The 22714-nt window shown below is 31.7% G+C and overlaps 1 protein-coding gene across 7 annotated transcripts in view; it reads right to left on the minus strand.

Annotated features, from left to right (window-relative positions):
- Positions 1–466: 466 nt before the first annotated feature.
- Positions 467–22714, minus strand: part of Hr4 (nuclear hormone receptor 4) — an 82470-nt gene continuing 60222 nt past the window's right edge. For 6 of the 7 annotated variants that reach the window (XM_015512837.2, XM_015512838.2, XM_015512835.2 and 3 more), the window contains 13 exons: positions 15090–15194; positions 12705–12819; positions 10785–11530; positions 9946–10585; positions 8955–9103; positions 8782–8843; positions 8007–8189; positions 7782–7916; positions 7209–7337; positions 5864–6010; positions 5595–5787; positions 5364–5494; positions 467–4562 (listed from right to left, as the gene is read on the minus strand). In XM_015512837.2, the coding sequence (XP_015368323.1) occupies positions 4482–4562; positions 5364–5494; positions 5595–5787; positions 5864–6010; positions 7209–7337; positions 7782–7916; positions 8007–8189; positions 8782–8843; positions 8955–9103; positions 9946–10585; positions 10785–11530; positions 12705–12819; positions 15090–15194 (2816 nt within the window). In that variant the 3' untranslated portion in view covers positions 467–4481. Of the gene's footprint in view, positions 4563–5363; positions 5495–5594; positions 5788–5863; positions 6011–7208; positions 7338–7781; positions 7917–8006; positions 8190–8781; positions 8844–8954; positions 9104–9945; positions 10586–10784; positions 11531–12704; positions 12820–15089; positions 15195–15402; positions 16006–22714 lie in introns of those variants that run through there. The other variant, XM_015512840.2, reaches the window with a different exon arrangement.

Here is a 22714-nt window from a genome sequence, read left to right on the forward strand (position 1 = left end):
GGCCGAGTTATTTAATGGAGATTCAGATGTTATATATGCATACAACTACAATGTATTTCTATACTATTTTTATAACAATACATTATGTTTAATAAACTGCAGTGGTGTAGTAGTACATATTAGCTTTATCTGACTTGCAGCTGCCTGTGGTCTATACTGTAAAAGAACTAAGTGAAACAACGTAATTATTACTCAAAACACTCGAATCGAAATAATTAAACGCACTGATAATTGCTCAACATAAGGAGTCCAGTTGTCGCTCGCAGGATTCGGTATTTGGGAGGTTGTTACTGTCGTGAATGTTGCCCATGCACTCTTGAATGGTGCTCATGCACTGATGAGAAGATACGACGTGGTCAAGCCAGCCAGAGTATAGCAGGCGGCCCCATCGGAGGCTTCTGCGTTTCCAAATAGGTCTTATATATTATAATAGATATAAATAATAAAACATTAAACGGAAACAGTATTGTTATTTTTTATTTTTTATTATTTATTTACCAAATTACCTGTCTAGTTTATAAAACAAATAGGTAGGCGTTACATGTAAGATATCATACAGTAAAAGATGTTTTTTCATTTTGCTTTGCAGAAGAAAAAATAAAGTTTTTTCTCTTTTCCAATCATAGATTTTAAATAGGCTAATGATAATAATAATAATAATAATATTAAAAACAAAATTAAAATAAAAACAAACAAACAAAATGCAATATTACACTAGTATCGACATTTAAAAAGAAATAAAACAAACAACATCAAATATATATTATAAATTATAATTATGTTTATCTTTCAAAACTTAATCAGCGTGTTTAATAATCAATTAATTTAATACCCTAGCTAATAATATGTAATAATCTTTTACTTGAATCGTATCAAAAATCAAAATATTACACTATAGTAGTAGGTATAAAGTGAATGTCTATAAATTTTGTACAAATACTGACTGAACGTTTTTTATTTACAAAATAAAATATTGTAATAATTAAAATATCAATTTATGTACAAAATATAAATAATTTCCTAGCGTATTGTTTTAAGTCATGTAGGCTATAATATTCGCATTTATATAGAAAAATGACGACTCACATTAAAAAAAATTTAAACAAAAAATGATAATAATAAAAATACACTATATCATAATATGTATGTATTATGCAGTGAATATTATGTAATATTAAAGTCAAATGAAAAGCAAAATATTTTTGAAAAATCTAGAAAAAAAGGAAAACAATTGAGCTCGTTTAATGTTCAAATAGTTATCACAATTATGTTTTAATTTTTTAATTAAATATTATATTAATTATTTTTGTTAGAAAACCATTGTTTAAAAAAAAAATTAGAAACGTATAAAATTGTCTTTTATGTGTCATGAATTACTTAAAATTCCATAATAAAATGATATATTTACAGGTGGTTAAGTGTTTCAGAACGTTTTACAGTCATTTTGGGTGTTTAAAATAAATATCATCGTTACTAAGTTACAAAAAAATTACATTGATTTAAATCGCAGTATTAAAAAGTACGATAAAAAATAAAAATTGATTATAAACTATAATAAATTACACCGATAGAATTTAATAAGGTTGTGTGAACATTACATAGATGATTTGAACAATAACAGGCCCGATAGACAAGCTGTTGAGTGTTCTAACTCTATTTTTTTTTTATTATAAGAAATCATTTATCGCGTGTAGTTCACTAATTAAAACTAAAAACTAAAACACAAAGAATTTAATTCCAAATTAAAAACATTCTGTATCACTTTTTTGTATTGCAGATGTTCGAAAAAAAAATCGAACTGAACCGATATAAATATTACATTATATTGGCCGGTTAAAATTATATAGTAAACAACCATCAATAAAAGAATTATTATATTTTTGTGTACGTAAAAATGTTAAAATAAAAATTGTACATTAGTAATCGTATAAAATTGAAAAAATGATTATTTTTATATATAGATATTATAATAAAACAAGTCTTTTGATTCAGTTATTTAAATTTGTTTTCCAATTTACTACTTTTTATTGCTTTGATAGATAATTTTTATTTTAAATTACTTTTATAGCCTACATTTCTATCAAACATATTAAATTATATATTTTTTATCAAAATGACAGATTTTGTTACAATATGATTTAAAACAAAAACAAGCGCAAAGGCACCGATTTTCACGGATAACAGTCAGTGTTTACATAATATAATATTATTATTATTTTACATATATATAAATATGTATATTATGTATATATTATTATAGTATTATAAATATTTTTTCTTATACACAAGTAATAAACATTTAAACATTTTACAAAATCTAGTTTTCAAGTACAACGTTAGTTATGTTGGAACACAATTTATAACGATCAAGAAAATAATAAAGGTTACAAATTAACAAAAAAAGGTTAAACAAGATAATAATACCTATCCCCAATATCATATTACTCCTATAAAAAAAAATTACAATGGACATAATTTACAATATTTTTCTTATCAGTTATACTAAAGGAACATGTTTGCAACATATATTATATTATATGTGTGTACCTATTTTCAACATTATTTTTTTCGAGCCTAATATTCGTTTTATGTTTTTATTATGCACCTTAGCCTACGTAGCATATAGTCCGTAGGTATATTATATTTTATTATTTATAATAATATCTCTTTTTTAGTTTAGGAGTCGTTTTTATTATATTTCAATAAATTGGTAACTTTAATATTTGACTACCTACTCAGCTATAGATTTAAATCTAAACATGTATAATTTTGTGTAGTGTAACTACCTAAACCGTTAGGTATATTAAGTATATATTTCAATAATCGTGAATATTAAATAGGTTATCTATTTGAGGTAAATATATCATATCATATTTTTTGTATGTGTAGGTAACCTAGAAATTGCTTGAGGAATAGGGTGGTATTTGAAAACAAACCGACCGATACGATTGAGATTAAAACGCATTGGGATTTTATTAAGAAAAAACCTAAGTATTAAATTTAAATGGGTACCTACCATCCGTTGAGATGATGTTGTGAAATGCATAATACATATTATATCATTTATGTTAATATGTATAAACATAGATATCTATCGAAATTCAATTTTTTTAATTTAACTTAAATTTTACATTATTATTATTTTAATATATTAAAATTAATTTTTCGTTTATACGAAAAATGTATAAAAATATAATTTTCACGTTTTATTTTTTTTACTTATTTTTTTTTTATGAAAATATAAAAGTAGTATAATGCAAAATTGTTATTTATATACTGGCAGTGTGTCAATTAAAAAAATTAAGTATTTACTTATTTTTTAAAAATAATATAGGTACGAAAGTAATATATATTTATTTATATTACGAGACGAATGAAAATTATGTAAGTCAAACTATATTTTTACTATTATAATTACATAATTACGTTAATAAGAAATCACAAAGTTGTCAGAAATACCAAAATAATTTATAGCCATCTCGAGTATATTATGTATGTGTGTGTGTGTGTGTGTGTGTGTGACAATGACGGTGCACATTATGTTTTGCCTACCGCCAATGGAGCGAAATAAGGAAGAGAGTTTACTGTATAGAAACACCCGAAAAGAAAAAAAATAGATACATGGGGGATGGAGATGTAAAGAAACACAGACAGAGAAGATAATATACTTCAGCAATCAGCCTACTTCATTTAAACATAGTACATACCTATACTATCGTATTTAATGTATATATGTATATAATATGATTTAGGTACGCACCAGTTTATAGTTTTATACGCTCGAAATACAATATAACATTACTACTACAATTAAGCCTAATTAATAATTAATAATAATACAAAGGTAACCCATATGCGTATACCTATATCATAATCATCATATATTATTATTATTATAATCTCATTCAAAAACTTTTCTCGTATTGTAATAATTATACTATCTTAAAATTATATATATATATATATATATATATATGTATATATATTTATATACGTAGTTTATACAGAAGTGGGACAAATTTTCGCGGACATTTATTATTATACTAACATTATGTTAACATTATATAGATATTCTCATAAAGCTTGTACCGACGACTAAATAACTCCCAAATCATAAAGGAAAATATCAAGAGTTACAAAATGAAACGTATTAGTAATACATTAAAAAAAAAAACAAGACAAACTTAAAAAAAATATTCCTAATATAAGAATATAAGAATCTCCTCTCGGTCACATAATAATATAACAATCAACAATGCTCAATTTACCTACAAAACGAATACGTACTAACTATATAATTATTATACGGTAGCAATCACACACGCGTGCGCGTGAAGGTGACAACATCTAGTCGTTTCCATTTCTTCTGTGTTCTAACTTTCATATATTACATAATATATTATAGTTATTATTTTGGTAACTGGTTCTATTCTATTATAATAATGATGATCAGTAGCTATCCTCCGTGCATAATGTACGCACTAACTTCTGATCGTGGAGTTCAAGAGGAAAGGCACATAAAACATTTTTGACTCTAACAAGAGCGAAGCAGCTGACTGAATCTGTAAGGTGGAAAAAAGTGTAACGTAAATCAATTCAAATAACGCGATTAAATGTCAATTGCATCTGACGGTATTTATATTTTTCGTGAGAAGGGGTAAGTAAAAGGTACACGCAGGCCTTGTTCTAAGAATTTTGCACTTTACAATCCAAAGAAGAATGTTGATGACTAATACTCTGAAGACAATTGGCAAGATAGTAGTAAGTGTTGTAAATTTTAAAATCAATAATTTAAGCACAATATAATTTTGATATAATTGTAATTGTGGTATGGGTATACGAGAATGTATTGGAATTGAAATAATATATATATGCAGTGTTGTAAAGTATTTGAATAGTATTGAACAGGTATTTAGTTTTTATTTTCTGGTTGTTCAATTTAAAAATTTTTATTTTACATGAAATTTTCATGGTAGTGTGTTATTTACAATTGTGAAAACGCAATATTGTAGAATCATTGATTAAATTATGTGTTGGTAGGATGATTGATGGACATTTCAAATAAACAGTGTTAGTTGTACTAAAGTGTAACAATATCTTATTTAAAAATGTATATATATAATATATTATATTGTATTGTATTACCAACCTGTACATAAATTAATGTTTTTATGTATTAAACCTATAATTATTTGAGTATTACTTAGAATTATTATTCGATAAGTTTTTAATATGTATATATATATATATATTAAAAGTATTTGCCAACTTTGATTTTTGTATATTTCCTTAGATTAAGGCCAGATAGTACCTATACTCGATTTAAGGACACGGTCGTTATATTGCAAAAGTATATAATTTACCTCTGGCAGTCGTTGAAGGAGATCTTGCAACCTGTTGGGTTGCATGGGAAAAGTGTGTTCGACATAAGTCTTCAGGCAAGATGTATATCTCTCTTGGATGGTTTCCAGCTCACTAGTGGTATTACCATTATCTGTAGAAGAAGAAAGTGTTGAGTAAAACGATTATTATAAGATTTTATTCTGGAATCTGGATTGCCTATAGGTGCTCATGGTAATATTTAATGCACTTACTCTGTGTCAACATAATTATGACTTTCAGGCAAACGTACTCTTCCATTCGCAGCTTTACCCTCCTGAACATGAGAGTGACGTGTGTGATCTTCTCCACCATTACGCCAACATCTTGCCGGAGCTGGTCCATCGTTATGGGTTTGCCCATCATCGAGGACAGACAGTTTTGTAGTATACACAGATTTTGAAACACCTGCGGACAATCAGGTTTAATATGAAGTATATTGTAAATTTGTAACAGTAAATATAGCGTCGTCAAAAGTTCATACCTCTTGGTGGAACTCGGAATCCTCGTTCCGGTCACCGTTCATATTGGTTGAGTTCCATATCTTCTGAGGCCCATGTATTGCTTGGTACGCAGAGGTGGTCAACACTAGTAGTTCATGCCACTTGTGTGTCAAAAGTCTCGTATGCACCTGTAAAACGTAATATTTGAGTTATTGTGATCTCAAAATACGTAAACACGCCTCATGCTCTAATCAATTCGTAGTTTATGAATTGATTTGTAGCAGGGTGTATTAAGATGATAGGACAATTTTACATTTCGATTGAATTAAAAGTTAGTTATTCCTATATGGCTATATATATTGCACGCACACGACTTTTCCGGTACAAATGATCTGACTGGAAAATGTATATAGTGTACGGTGAAACTGCTTTCTGTACACTATCACCGTAAGTCGTCGACCTTCATATGTATGTATTTAATACAATGACGTTAGTTATAAGTTTAGCTAACGAATAGTAATATTGAATTATTAAATTGAACGGATATTATTTGTATACCGATTGTCAAAATAAAAAAATGTATATTTAATTATTTTAGTAATATAATGTATAATATATTGTAAATCACGCTATTTGAATATATGTATTGAAACATTTGAAACAAATATATAATATTTTTATTTTATAAGTTTAATGATCATAGTAGGTATTGAATTATTTAATGGATTTATATTTATGAAAATTTTCATATTTCTTTTCAATGGCATCCAAACTGGTTGTCAAGTATATTGCAACTGAGTGTGCTCTCGAAGGGATGGATGTAAATTACTGGTGTCACAAGAAAATTTATAAATTTATAATATAAACAAGGCTATAATAATCAATTTCCACGAACTACAGTGGTCAGTGATTAATAAGTGATTATAATTGATAGATTGAGTACAATAAAATTGTAGAGAGCAGCAAGAATATTTTTTTAAATAAAAAAAAATTAAGTGGATGGTTGGATGGATAACTTTTTTTACATGTGCTATCAAAACACCTCTATGCATCAATGTTTCTTTCTATATGAATATAATGTTACTATAAAACTTAATATTGACAATATTGTACATAACATATCAAACAACACTGTTGCTAAAATTATTTATATGATTTATAATGAAAAAAACTCCACGTTTATCTTTATACAAAAATGTAGTATATACCTACAGAAATAAGAATAATTTGTAAACTAGATAACCTTGGGCCTCCACACGAATTTTTCTCAGTGAGGTCCAGTAACCAAAATATTAAATTAAATTAAAAAAAAAAATCTGTAATCTATATAAACTTTAATAATAGAGCTTTTTTACACCAAAGTTTTCAGTAGTTAACTAGACTTACTTCGACTGGCAATTCGAGATAAAACGGAAGACGCTTGGTCCACTGCACCAGTTTGTACACGATCGAGTCGCCGATCTGCATCAGTTTGGCTGACAGATCGGAATTATGTTCGAGCAAGTCCTCCATGTTCTATAAACATTAAACAAAATACCGTACAGTAATATTATATAGAAATCAACTCAACAAAATAACAATATTATGCAATTTACATAATATTTAATATTAAAACCGGTATTTTCGATGTGTGTTTACAAATACACAATATGCTATACAAAATTTTTTACAGTATTATACAGCACACGAATTGGAATATATCAACCAACGTTTTCAGTTTTGTATATCAACCATTATTTTATTTGCTGCTTAGATTGTAAAATGAAAAAAAAAAGTTTTCAGTGTAAGACTTAAAGAATTTATTATGAGTATGTTTACAATTTTCACTCGTCAAAATTAATGTAACATATTATTATTTATGTTACCATTTGATAAATAAATGTTAAAATTACCTATATATCTATCTACATACTGTAGGTTTTCATTTCTTAACAAAATGTTAATATATCGTGTATTTACCCGCAGAGTAGCAATATCTTGAAACTCGTCGCAGTCCATGAGGTTCTTGATCATGTTCACCGTAGCTTCGATCGAAAACGTACGGTCTCTTGACGAACTCACAGCATTGTCTAGTCGTTGTCTGAGATAAACGACCTGTGGAGGACAATGACAATAGGTATACATTTTTTTTTATACAAACATAAATTTAACACTCTGGCGTAACATTTAAAATGTACTATTTACCTCGCTGGGATTCGTTAGTGCAGTCTTTAATATGGTGCCGTTGACCAGAGTCGACATGGACGAGGAATTGTTATCCTGGTTTTCTGTTTTAATTGTGGTCATCGTACTGGCCGTTGTACAAGCAACAGACTTCTCCATTTTGACTTGTCCATTCTTTGGAGGCCTCTTCTTCTTATATTTTACCTAAAATGTGAGTGGTTTAGTATAATGTTATTTAAGTAAGCGTATAATAATTCAACGATGATAATGTTACATTTCTTAAATCTTAATTTAAAAAAACAAAATAAAAAAATTGTAAACATCTAATGATCAATAACAATTAATCCGTAATAATATTATGCAACATGTCATAATTACTTTTTCTATAGCCAGTGGAGTGACTTGGGCGAATTCAAATTATTTAAACAGGGATATTTTTTTTAATAGGTAGTCATTAAAATACTTACAATAAAAATTTAAAAAAACATTATTCGTATTTTTAATAAATTAAGTAGTTACATAAAAGTGCAACATTAATCAAATTAATCATAATACAATATTATTAATTATTATAAACGTGTATTAAAAGTATAACGACAGGGAACAACAAAAGTCGACAAAATAATTAAATTATATTTATAATTATTATACCGTTTGTGCTGGTCACTACTCACAAAAGCAAAATCAAAGGTGCCTACAAACGTTATATAATTTAATACGTGACCCCTGCTTTAATCCCATGACACTTGGCTATGCAAAAATAACTCAACACTAATAAGCTTATTAGTATTATTACCTTGTACAAATTGTATACAGCGCCAGAATTTCGTCCACCGGGCATTCTATCTTCTCGGACGGCTAAATGAAAGAAACACGACAAAATAAAATATTATTACCGTATTATTTCTTTAATGATGTCTTTATTTTTATAAATATAGTTAATTAGTGCTCTCGACACAATTTGCTTACCCTGCAACACCATTCCTTGACCGATGCATTTCTTAAACCGGCAGTATTGACATCGGTTTCTTTGAGCTTTTGTTATTTCACAAGTGCCTTCAGCTATACACGTGTATATCCTCCGATTTTGAACGGTACGTTTGAAGAACCCCTTGCATCTGTTTTAGAAAATAAGAAAAACGTTAAACATTTGTCAGATAAAAAAATAATTATAATAAATACGATAAATTTTATGATTTTTATGCTAGTGTTAACGACTCCTATATCGAATGAATGGAAACGTGCGCGTAATAAAATTACTATGCTATAACCTTGTAGTAAAAAAGTCGTCGTCCTTGAGGGAGACGAGGCGTACCGTTAAGAGTTATACAGTTACACTGACGACGATACGTACTTATAACATATATATATATTATATACCTACACCGCACCGTTGATACATTTGCGACATCCGTTGTGCCGTGTGTTTTTCCAGAAAAAATACGCACTTTAACCGAATTTTGAAGCGATGCAATTTGGACTTTAAAATCTTAGAAATTAATTCAAGTGATAGTCGTATACGACATTAAACTCTTGAGCAACGCGACTTCATAAAAAAGGAAAAACGTAATGAAAGCTACGTGCAGAATGCCCACCTGATATGCATTATTGCTGCACAATTTGCGGTGGAATAGTGAGAGTGTTCGATTCTAGTTATCTAGCTCAAATGCGCTCAACCAAACCTAACCTAATAATACATAAAATATTTTTATTTTTAACATCTTATAATTTTTTTTTTATATATTAAAAATCCACACTCCAGCTACCTAATTTAGGTTATTATTTTATTTATTGAACTATCATCGAGATGCACGTCCTATATTAACGTTGCGACTGTTCTAACTTCGACTAACCCTTGTAATTTGTAATACTAAGCTGCTCTCACGCAAAATCACGTCAACAAACTATTTTTATGGATTTACCCCTACACAGTATTTACTTCGAATTTAATAATACGTACCCTTCGCAAGTGATAATGCCGTAGTGGAGACCTGTGGCTCGGTCGTCACAGATCATACACACCATGGGCTGTTCCTGTTCGTCGGCCTCCTCCATTTGGTGATATGCGTTGACAGGCGCAGACTTGTTGTCGTTATTGGAACCGGCCATTGGCCATCCAGGTCCCGTGTTAGCCGTCAGGTTGAGCGCGTGCATCTGATGCGTGGCGGCCACCGGCAGTTGCGACAGGTCTCCAGCCCACAGCCGTTCCATATTGAGCGGCACGTGAAAGCTCTGCTGTCCACCACCGGTGACGTTTCCACCACCACCACCGCCTCCGTTTCCACCACCAGCAACCGATGTCTGCTGTAGTTGACCCCCAATGGGCCTGAGACCGGGCACGTGGCTGATGACAGACGCTACATCGTGGCCAGCGGCCACGCCAAGGTTCAGCAGGAGATGGGCAGCTGACTCTTCACTGACCGACGCGGGTGACGGTGACGGTGACGAAGTGGACGACGTATTGGACGACCACGTGCTCGCAGACGACCAGTACGGCGTGCTGACCGTTGATGCTACAGAACCGCAACCAGTGCTGGCGGGTGACGTAGATTGTTCCACGGTGCAGGGTGGACTGGACCAGATCATAGTCCGCACTCCACCTGTGAAACACAATTATCTTAGAATTACAAAACTGTCATTGAATGAATGACGTGTGGTTGATCACTTTGGTTGTTATTATAATTGACAGCAGAAAATAAAATTTCGGCCCCCCCCCCAAAAAAATCGTCTACTCCTCGAATCGTTGTATAGGTTACGTTTAAAACGATGATGATGATATTATGCATTTTAATGACTAACCTGCTTCACCCATTATGACAGTAGGTGCAGACCGGGTAGTCCGTGGAGGTATGGCAGCAGGTGGTTTCATATCAGTGTTGCAGGTAGCGACCGCAGTCGTGGTCGCGAATCCTGCACCACCAATAAGCTCAGGCCGGACGCCGTTGATGCGACACACGGACAGCACGGACGCTGCGGCGGCGGTGGCCGCGGATGCGTTACCCGGCGCAGTGGACGCGGCTGAAGTCTGCGTGCCCGTGTTCCAAAACGCTGATGACACGGAAGTGACTACGGATTGCCGGCGCTGCTGGTACTGCTGCGTCACCGACATCGAGTTGGCGACGGAGGAGGGTGTGTAACACCTCAGCGGTGATGGATTCGTTTGAGCTGTCGCCGTCGTCCAAGTTAAGGGTGGCGACAACGACGACGACGATGGTGGCGGTGGTGGGGTTGATGGTGACTTGACAACGCAACTCAACGGACTGGTCATCACCACCGACTCGCGTCTCTGCTGCTGCTGCTCCTGTTGCGCTGCTGCCGTCGCCGCCGCCAACGCCGCTGTGACCACCGCCGAAGGTGATGGCGACGGCGACGGTGGTTCCGTCTTGTTATCGGCCACCGTCCCGTTTTCGTATCCCATCCCGATCGCATCTTTCGGTTGCGTGTCGTCTAACATCTCCTCTTTTACTTTGACGCCTTCTCCCACGTCATTCGGGTCTTGCCCGCTATCCGTGGTCACGCTTCCGCATTCCGGAGACGACGTCATTCTGTATACACACATACCCGAGACGAATTTATAAGCAAATGTATATTATTTTACGTTCACAAATAATATTGAGTAATGATGATTGGCGCTTAGACGAAATATTTTTATTTAATTGTATATGGTATAGTCGGTATAGAGCACATAAAGCCATAAAGATATAAATATTCAATCTAAAGCTGGACCTACTCGGGTACAATATTTGGGCATCGAACCTTATCGGGGGGGGGGGGGGGGGCGTTAAATTAAACGTGGGTTAATCATGGTTGTACATCAGTAAAAGCAGAAAAGTTAAAATAATAACTTATAAACATAAAAATGTTTAATTTTGTAACCAATCTGCTACTTAAAAAGAGATTTATTCACACAGAACTAATTTTTTTGCCGAAAACATAAACCTATATTACTTTGTATTTACATACTGTTGTACCGATATCACTAGTAATATGATAAATAAATCTAAAATCAAATTTAACTAAATTTTTTATCAAGGTAACTTGAGATTGATTATTCCACTTTATAAAATGTCGACTTTTACCTTTCGCTTAGATTGAATAATGTTGAAACACTAAACAGAACAGCCACTACACATAATTAAAAAAAAAAGAATAAATGAAATTTGGATGATTAATCTCAAGTAAACTTCTTAAAAATTTTAAATATGTTTTTGAAATTTAACTGAATATGATGGTACCATGGGATAAAAAGAACTTTTTAGCAGAAAATATTAGTCGACAATTACAGATTGTTGAAATGTGGATGCGTGTGCTGAAGCACTCGTCAATCTCTTAGACAATAAAGTCGCAAGCACTTAAATTTGCCTATACTAACTCCCTTAAAACGGTCGGAATCGAATCTACTTAATATGACGTTTGCCTATTATTGCGTCTCATACGATACTTTAGAGGTCTTCGAGGTAATGAATATTCTTGAAAGTTGAAAGCATTGTGTATAAACAGATTTTTGTTTATAGACAGTTGTATTTTTCAACTGTTGAATAAAGTGATAAAAAAACATAGAATTTAATCAAGAGGTTATATCGCAGTGTATAGTTGCAATCACGCGATTTTGTTGAAAAACGAGTTGTTTATAGATGGTTTCAAAATCTATTGAAAACCACGATCAAATACATTTGCAATTCCTAAATACGTTTTTCGATATGTTAGCATAAATCGTACCTATCCATCGATATGATGAGCCCAGGTGACGGTACTGATCTGTCCATTCGGTTAGATGGTGACGCCGGACCAGCGACGTCTGGTGATGAAGTACTAGTGTCCGCTATGCTCTCGCCTGTCCAAACATAAATACAAAAAAAGATCATTAAAACTTGTATAATTAATAAGAAGTATTTAATTAAAGTTTATTTTAATGGATGTATACGCGTTATACCGATATTGTTGTCCGTATAGTTTCGTGCATACATAAATAGGCCCGCAAATAAATGTATAGGTATAGTCATATAGGTATTTCACTATTGCAGGACAGATAAGATAAACTAAGTTTATATTAAGTCGTTTTGACTACTCCTTATTAGGTCACGCACTCAGGGGGCCATATATACGCAGCGAATTACAATAAAGTAACTATAATAACATTATATTCGCCTAACTACTGAATGATGTGATTTTCAAATAAAGTATATAATAAAATAATAGGTATCTATATTGATTACATATACACACAGATTTATATATATATATATATATTTATATGTTTATACCCTTATAAACCTAAGTCAGGAGAATGACAGGTATATTACAGTGAAATTGTTAGAAAAAAATCGAAAACATTTGGTTTCGGTTTTAGAAATAGGCGTGTACCTTAATATATAATAAATAATAATATTGTTATTATTGTTGTCAAAGATTATCGATGAATTATATGATAATATAGGTCGTCTGATTCTTGGGGAAAAAAATATCATGAAGGAACTGATATGTATATATTATATTGTACATAATAATACTGATATATGAAAAGAAATAAAAACGACATTACGGAATTGGGTCAGGTCAGTTCCCATGAGTCGTACCGGTGTGGCCACGTGGGCGAAAACCCCACGTGCTGCACAAAAAACTACCGTGACAAACCCGTGATTAGGGGTTGTGTTACAGATAGGTTCCCATGACCTTAGCCACAATGGAAACCAGTCGGTGTCCAACTATTCTGGACGGCTTGGACGTATTTATTGCCATGTATTGTAGTATTTTATAATAAGTACCTAATGTACGTTATTGCGGCTACTATTTACTACATAAGTTTTCTTCCCCAATAATAAATATACGGTGACTCGTAAAGAATCATCATAATACGGACGAGTTCAGTGTCAAAACAACAAATATGTTGTATCTGAGATGTCGATTTGTCTCGGTCAGTGGGTTAAATATTTCGTTCCAACGGCTTGTAGCTAGGGTCAACTTCGATTAATAAGTATATTATATAAATACGTCATATTGTTACGGGTTGACGACGAAGAAATTACAAAAACTAGTATTCGTTGTGACGCTTGTTATACATAAATATTATAATATATACAATATAATATAGATAGAATAAAATGATAAAAATTAAATTTTTATTATATTGTATTTCTGATTTTATTAAAAATGAGACTTTTAAATAGGTATGTCTGTATGTCCATATATTATACTCCTCTAATTGTTATTTAATATTACTATATAATATCTAACATGAAATAACTGGAGGAGGTGTTAAAATCGTCTAAATGGTTTATGCAAAATAGTAAAAAAATTGTTAGGAAGTTATCTAAGTAAAACTATGATATATTAATAGGGTGAATAAATGAATCAAGTGAATAATATGAAACAAATCGAAAATAAGATTTTAGATATCATTTGTTATATGAAAGCAATAAATAGCTTATTTTACCACCTTAAATCATGAATTTTAATATAAATATTTCAATAAAACTGCAAACATAGATAGTTAAAATACTTAAGAATTATATGTTATTATAATAACTTGAAAAGCTTAAAATTATTAAAGGAATTAGTGGTTAAGATGTGGGGAAATATTAAATTATTTTTAAGGGTTTTATGCAAATAATTATACAATAATCTTTTTTTTGAATAAGCAGACATTGAAAACTATTACCTCATGGCTCATAAATAGGTACAGTACGACAGAAATAATACATAAACTAAGCAATTGAACAAAATAGGTACACATTATATTTATATTTTTACAGTATAAGTTCCTTATCATTGATTTAAAAGTTGGTAAAATTTATTTTTTATAAGAAATAAAAACTGCAAGATATTAATAAAAATAAGATTGAGCTATTATCTATTATCACATATTAGTTATCACGATACAGCTGAATCAAAACAAAAATTAATTTCATCTGATCTGAACGAGATATTTTCGTCAAAATGAAATAGTTATCTTTCTAATTAGATTGAATTTAACTATAAAACAAACATAGTTTACTTCTTTAAAATCGCCCTAGTAAAAATCATAAGATCGTTAACCAAAAAAGAGTTAAATATGATAGTTTTAGGTACATAATACTACTATTATAGGTATCTAAAAAATCTTACCGTCACTGCTGCACCTTGAATCTATTTTGCGCCTCTTCAGTTTCAGGTCTTGAAACAGACTCATGGTACTCAGGTCACACGGGGTACTTGTTAGGGTCATAATTCCTGTTCAACAAACAATATATTGTTGCAATTAAAATCTGGCGAAGAAAAAACGGTTTGTTTATTGTACAACAATAATATCACGTCTGATATTTTTTTTTTTGCGAACTTTACGATGTATTTTTGTGTACTCAAACACGTGAAATCATAAAAAAAAAAGTAACAAAATAGTAGGTACAGTAGGTATATTACATAAACGTTAAACAATTACCTCGCTTAACGTAAAAAATATTATTCGTCAATATGTGCGCGTACAAGTCCGATCATTTAAAACGTGACGCGGCGGAGTGTAAAAAAATCTGCCCCATTTCACATAACAATAATCGCTACTGTAGTCGCATCGCCGCAAATAGTAAGAAAAAATTCAATCGTATTATTGTTATCACGTCGAAGAGAGCGCGGCGGCGTCGTACATAATGGGAGAAAATCTTAACTAACGATTATGTCGAATACGACCGACACCGTGCGGCGCGTTCGGTCATCGAGCGAATACTGTCACTTTCTCTTCAATCTTTTGTCGCACACGAGCTACACGAGCACGCCCCGTAGCGCACAACACCCGCGTCACGCGGCATCTATCTCCCAGCGACCGCGAACACGGGGTAACGCCCAGCCATCGCGATTGTTTAACGCCGAAAATGGTATTTAAAAAAAAATATTTTCGGACATAACCGTCGAAAAACGTCTTTGGTGACGCGAAACGAATATCGACGATGAGAGAATTTTTTTCTTCCCAAAGTTTTCGGATTTTTGAGTTGCGGCGGCGGCGGCGGCGGCGGCGGCTACAACGATAACGGGACCGGCGTATAATATCGATGGCGATTGGTTCGGGAATGATCGAGCCGCTGTCGGCGGCGGCGGAGAAAAGCGAGAAAGACGAAATAGAAAAAAAAATATATGTGTTAAACGAGCGTACACACGGAGCGGAGGCTTGTGCAATCTTTGTCTGTTTAATGCAAAACGAACGGTTTTTTTTCTGGTGGGACTTTCGGCCGCCAATGGTAGATGAGGCCACTGCCGGCGAACGACGACGGTATGAGAGCGTGTGCGTGTATGTGTGCGTGTGAGCGCTTGTTTGTATATCACGTGAAGGTTATAAGTGGGGCCTCCGCTGCTGCCGGTGTAAACGAAGAGGGAAGAGGTCGGTAACCTGCGCCGCGGTAAGTAGGTCAGCGCCGTGCGAGTTCGCCCACCCGTTCGGCGGCGGTAACGCTACCGTCACCATCGTCGCCGTATATTTAAACATCGTCAAAACACACGTACTGTGTTATACTCATTTATACGCCTTTTGTATGTACCCCACCTCATCGTCCTTATCCCGGGAAAACAAACATCATCATCCCCCGCGTGGCTATTCTATTTTCCTCACCACCAAGCGAAAACGGCGTGAAAGTGTGCACAAACGTGGGCGCACGCGCGCACCCGGAGTCTGATATCGGTCGTCTGCCTCAAAGTCACCCCAAATTATAGTGGGTAAGGGAATAACTGATATTTTGTAAGTGGTTGCGTTCCAAGGGATTGGGAGTTTTGATTTCGATTAATGACTTACTCTCGTTGACTAATCACGATTAAACGATATTTTATTTTACAGCCCTTACACAAATCATTGTTGTTAATTATTATCAGTCAATATTTACTATTACCGAAACATTTTTTCGATTGCATATAACTACATGACTCGCATTAACAATGATAAATATGCAAACGATTTTTGGTTGTCGGGTTTTTATCTTTTAAATTTTTCGTTTCTTTGCGTAAACATTTTAGTGTCTATATATTATAGAGGAAGAACATATTATGGACTATTAGGCTTGTTATTATTATTATTGTTGTCTTTTACCTAACCGGATTGCCAGACAGAGCGAATTTCGTTCGGATTTTTATTTTTGTTTATGTAACATGCATCTTACTCGTTACAGGTTACATCTTTCACAGGTATAATACATGTAACAGAGTAACAACCTAACCCATTTATAAGACTAACATAATATTCACCGTTGACGTAACGATATTATAATATCACATATCCATATACAATATACATGCTATATCTATACGAAAAAGTTGATTCCTAAAAGTTTCGTTTTATTAGATAGGATAAAGCCAATCTATTTTTACACGCATCGATTTTTTTTCTAAAACGTAAATATTGCACTAAAACCCATTGGAAAAAAGAGTTTTACATAATTATATGCATATTATATAATTAAATTTTGGGTTTGTTTAGTAAATAAATAAAATACCAACATAATATGCAAAATGTATCCAATATAAAAAAGCTATATATGCCAATAATGGTACGAATAGGTTCATGCCGTTTATAGACTGCGACGGTAAGTTTAAAATGGAAAAATATAATGCCTACGTTTGAATGTCACACTATGAACGACATACGTTTCTATATATATATATATATATATATATATATATTTGTGTGTGTGTAAATGTGAATATGCGTGTTGCCGCATACAACAAAGGGGCTGTTAGTTTTGGCTGCAGAATAATTTCTGTATTGTTTGCGTTCGGAAATTTCTTTTCGTGACAGCCGACGCGAAAAAGGAAAGGGCTTTGAAAATACTATACCATATATTATGTTTTATTATAGGTTCGCGCTGCGAGACATACGATCTTAATAATGATTGTGCACGACACAGCCAACGTTTTATTTCTAGGCATTCTTTACGCGCCGGACCGTATCAAGTCTTGGAGGTTTTGTTTTGTCTGAACGTCCTTCTATCGAATTACGTCCTTTACGTACAGTTAAGTACAGCGACGGCGTATATCGAGATAAACTCGCAAATTATATAGATTTGTAAACGCAGCTATTGAAGCTGCTGACTTAAGTAAGTTATCACCGTCGTTTGCGTTTCCCTTGTCTTAAGACTTAGGGAAACACACAAAAATGAACATTAGCGATAACACCACGCAGTCCGCTGCAATGCTGATAAATGATAATCAACGAAATTTCATCGTGTACATCGTAATATCGTACTTATTATTATTCATGTCGTTATACAAGTGTTGTCGGATCATTAGCCGCGACGCGACGTAAAAAACACAATAACCGATATATTATAATATGTAGGTCGAATTTGTTTTTCAAACGTTATATCTAACATATGACGTCATTTCGAATCCCGGATTCGACTATGCGCGATTATTATTATTATTATAATCATCGTTGAATAAAGCCTTACCAAACCTCATCACTGACGTGTGGCTGATACACATGTTTGTATATTATGTAGATGCAATAGGGATTGAAATCTTAAAGGAGGGGGACTGGGAAGCCAGATACGACTAATGTCGGTTTATATCGTTTTGTCTATTAGGAGGTATTAATTATACTTCTTTAAAATTAAAAAATATAAAATCGATACGACATTATATGGCTTTGACAAGCTATTACTTATTAATTGTTTGCCTATTATATAGGTACATCGTATTATTATTATAATACTGATCACTACAGGATGATTCATTTAACAGTAGATAGTAAATAATAATTATCTCAAGAAGTACCTACTAATGTTCTTAAAAATAAATTTTTTCCTCAAAAAATTGTAATTTTACCTACTTTGAGAGATAACTGGTGTATAATGTTAAAATTGTAATCACCCTGTACATATAGTTTGAGTTCTCAAATTGGTACTATAGAGATGATCGCTGTGCAACGTTGGTTAAACTGACCTGTCAAACGATTTTGGAAATGTAGGGGATATATTCCCCCTAACCTTTATTTTAAATATTATATTAAGCTAATATTTTTATAATCAAAAATTAATGTACCCAAATATTAGTTTTTTTTTTCTGTAATTATTAATCTGATAAAAATGTTCACAATTTTCTATATAAAAATTAATTTTTATTTTGATAAGTGATAAAAAAAAAAACAAGCTTAGATTTTAAAATATTCATTTTTATGATCAAAGTGCAAGAAAATCAACGTTATAGCGCTGTAATATATTTTAGTGTGTGTATATTATAATATCATTGCAATAATAATAATATATAGGTAAGGTATCATACAATAAATAGAAATATAATAATAATAATAATTATATTGTAATATAGGTAGGTATAGTCGGTAGTCCGACATAATCGTTTGGTCGGCAGGTAACAATAAAACGCGGTGGCAACTTTTGTCGTTCTTTCGCAACACGAATAGAGCTGTTTTTTTTTTAATTATTTGTTAGACGTTTGTTTTTAATTCTCTCTCTACGCCAATCAAGTTCACGTCCACGAATATAGTTACAGATATTATTATTATTTTATTTCGTGCCTATTACAAGTAATGTCAGCGGCGGTATCAAATGTAAAAATGTGACACTAGCCAAGAGCCGATCGTACGAAAATAGAATGGTTCTTGGAAGATAACTCTACTGTGCGCAGCGGCAGACATGGGACTTTTTCGGCCAACAACTGTGACATACATTCGCCGTGGTTTTAACACAATATATTCCCCAACAATAATTGACATAATAATGATAATATATTCCGCAACGATACATTTTAATATACTCGTGCAAATATGCAATACGTATGCCATGTACTGTATTCATTAAACATGTGATTCCGATGACTGTCATACCGCGGCCCGGATGTAATTCCGGCATCCGGCTTACGCATCTATCCTGTATAACTATCCAACAAGACGGTTAAAAAAAAAAAAATGTAGGTACGTTGAATTCGAGTCATGGGTTATCGTTTGAAAACGTTTGTTAATCACGACACTTGGTTTAAAAATCAACAATATTATTGCAACCATCAAGGTCTGCTAGAACGGAATAACAAAAAAATATTTTTTTAACTGCTTTTCTGACACATTTGTAGAACATCAACAATACTCGATATCGATTGTTATAATTATGTTTATCAAAAAAATGATCATCAAATCGTCATCATTGTTGTCACAAAAGATGACCCACCCAAGTTTAGAGTTGAAATTCGCACACGTAGCATTACCCAATATATATTATTATTATAAACCGTTTTATATTTTTGGCACAGTGAATATCCAATATCCCATATGCAATCGTAGCAATACAACACACTACCGCACTACCGTAGCCGTCGTACTCTCGTACCTAACTATATGGCAGCTTATTATCTATACCTAGGTTACGGTAAATACGTATCACATAATGAGAAACGGAATACGAATTATATTCCGAAATTATAGACGGGTTAACGTTAAGTTTGTTGTTCCGGCTAATGCAGAAGGCTTTATAATTACATTATTTTTTCGGCACCTTTATTTTATAATAAGATAAACAAATTAATTACATTATTATACAACACTAAGCAACGTTCTTTGCGTTACGTTCAACGTTGTAGTCAGGTTTGAGAGATAAGAGGAAAATAAAATAGAATAACCGGCTGCCTATATCATTGGAAACGAGTTCAAGGCAAAACGGGCGGCAAAAACCTCGCACCCGTTGTCGGCCGGCCAACGACCCGGCGACCGAGATCTCGGTTAGTGCAAAGGTCGTTACATGAGATATTCTCGTCCCCACTTCCATTCAACCATTTAGTAACATAATAATCAATGGCCATAATTAGTTTGGCCGTCATCTTCCAAACGATTTGTACTTGTGAAAGATTCCCATTATACATTATATATATATATATTATATATTATATTTATATTATATATATACATTATACACTATAATGCCTGCGTATATATTATTAATATTATCATCATCATCATCATCATCATTATTATTATTATTATAAATTACTATGTACAGGATTTTTATCAAAAAAATTCGCTGTTGTAATAATTATTATATAGTATAAACTGTGTGTACGTAGGTATTTAATTTCTCGAAGAAATTCAATGACATTTTTCATAAAAAGCACATTTTGCAACATTTATAATTTTTGCGTACTACGGTTGTATATAAATAGCTTATATGCTATAGTAGCTACACTGCATGTATAATTATATACGAGCAACCATGTAAGTATCTAATAAGTAAGTATAATAACCCCGTACGATGAGATAAAAAAAAAAAAAATACAATTCTGTTGTTTTTCGAGATACTTAACAGTATATTATTTTATTAATTCGTTTACTTGTTAAAAGTGATATGCGACGAGGTTGTTATAATATTTTCATATTACACGCATGTAGGTATACCTATATTGTATTATATATTAATAGTTATTATATTATACATTTCAAGACTATTAATGATAACAAGAGAAAAGAGTAACCTAATACTTTATATTATTAAATATTGGTGTATTAATGTAAAATATATAAAGAGTTTTTATTTAAAATAATTGCACTTATTTTTTTAACGTTTGATATTGAATTAAAAAGGTTGACAATATATAATTTGTATTAACCTGTAATAATATTATAATTAGTTGTAGGTATTAATTTTTTTACAAACAACATTCGATTTTATATTATTTAGTGTATTAAAATATTTTATTTTAATAAATTTGTTAAAAACAAATATATGATTTGATGTTGTTACATTTATAAATTTAATTTTTATATTATCTCTTATTTAGAAAAATAAAAGTTTTGTGAGCACACATTTGAAATGTCCAATACTACCTATTACGTCATTTAACTAATTGTTATTTAATAAAATAACATACATTCTCCTTAGACATAGTAGGTAAAATCGGTCATGATTTTATATAAATACGTCATTGCAATTTGAAAAATAACTTAATTTTTACTTTATTGAAACTATCCAGTAAGTTTGACGTAATATGTAAAAATCATTTATACTAAGACAGGTTGTACACTATAGTTCGTTTCTTTTACCTGCAGCATAATATATTGACATAATATTGTGAATGTATCATTATGATATTATATAAAAATTTGAAGTTTATTATTCCCTAATAAATATATTGATCAAAAATATTATATGAAATTAAAACTAAAAAAAATATTAATATGTAAATAAATTATGGAAAATATTGTGTCAAGTATGATTTCGTTGAGAATATATTAAAATATAATATAAACATAAAGTAATTACTTATTAGTAACAGATAACCTCTAACAATAGTTTGATTTAGAACAAAGCAAAACATTCGTCACTTGAAAAAAATTAACGATTAAGTACCTACTATTCGATTATTTTCAAATGTATAATTTTTATGATAAATAAATTATAATACAGTTATTGTATTTGAAAAATATTGTATTTTAAATAAAATGTTGTGTAACAGATTGTAAGTTTAAAATGATGAACCTATTATACGATTATCATTGATATATTACCATTTAAATTAATGAATTCAAATTTAATCAAAACTGATTGACAAACCAAATTAACACTTGTCATTATAAATAAGAAAATAAACAACTATAAAGTGAATAAGTGTTTCACATTTGGTACCCGCTACTCATACTATATTTTAAAGTATAGTAGATATAATATTTTAGGATTATAGTCTATGATCAGATTAAAATTATTGTAAAAAAAGTAAGTACCAATAAATAATATTAGATCAAAATAAATGATTATCAAATATGAATACATAATTAA

Source organism: Diuraphis noxia, unplaced genomic scaffold (genome assembly GCF_037042655.1).
Source record: "Diuraphis noxia isolate RWA-SAM2 unplaced genomic scaffold, SU_Dnox_SAM2 contig0004, whole genome shotgun sequence".
In the NCBI taxonomy this organism is placed as follows: Eukaryota; Metazoa; Arthropoda; class Insecta; order Hemiptera; family Aphididae; genus Diuraphis; species Diuraphis noxia.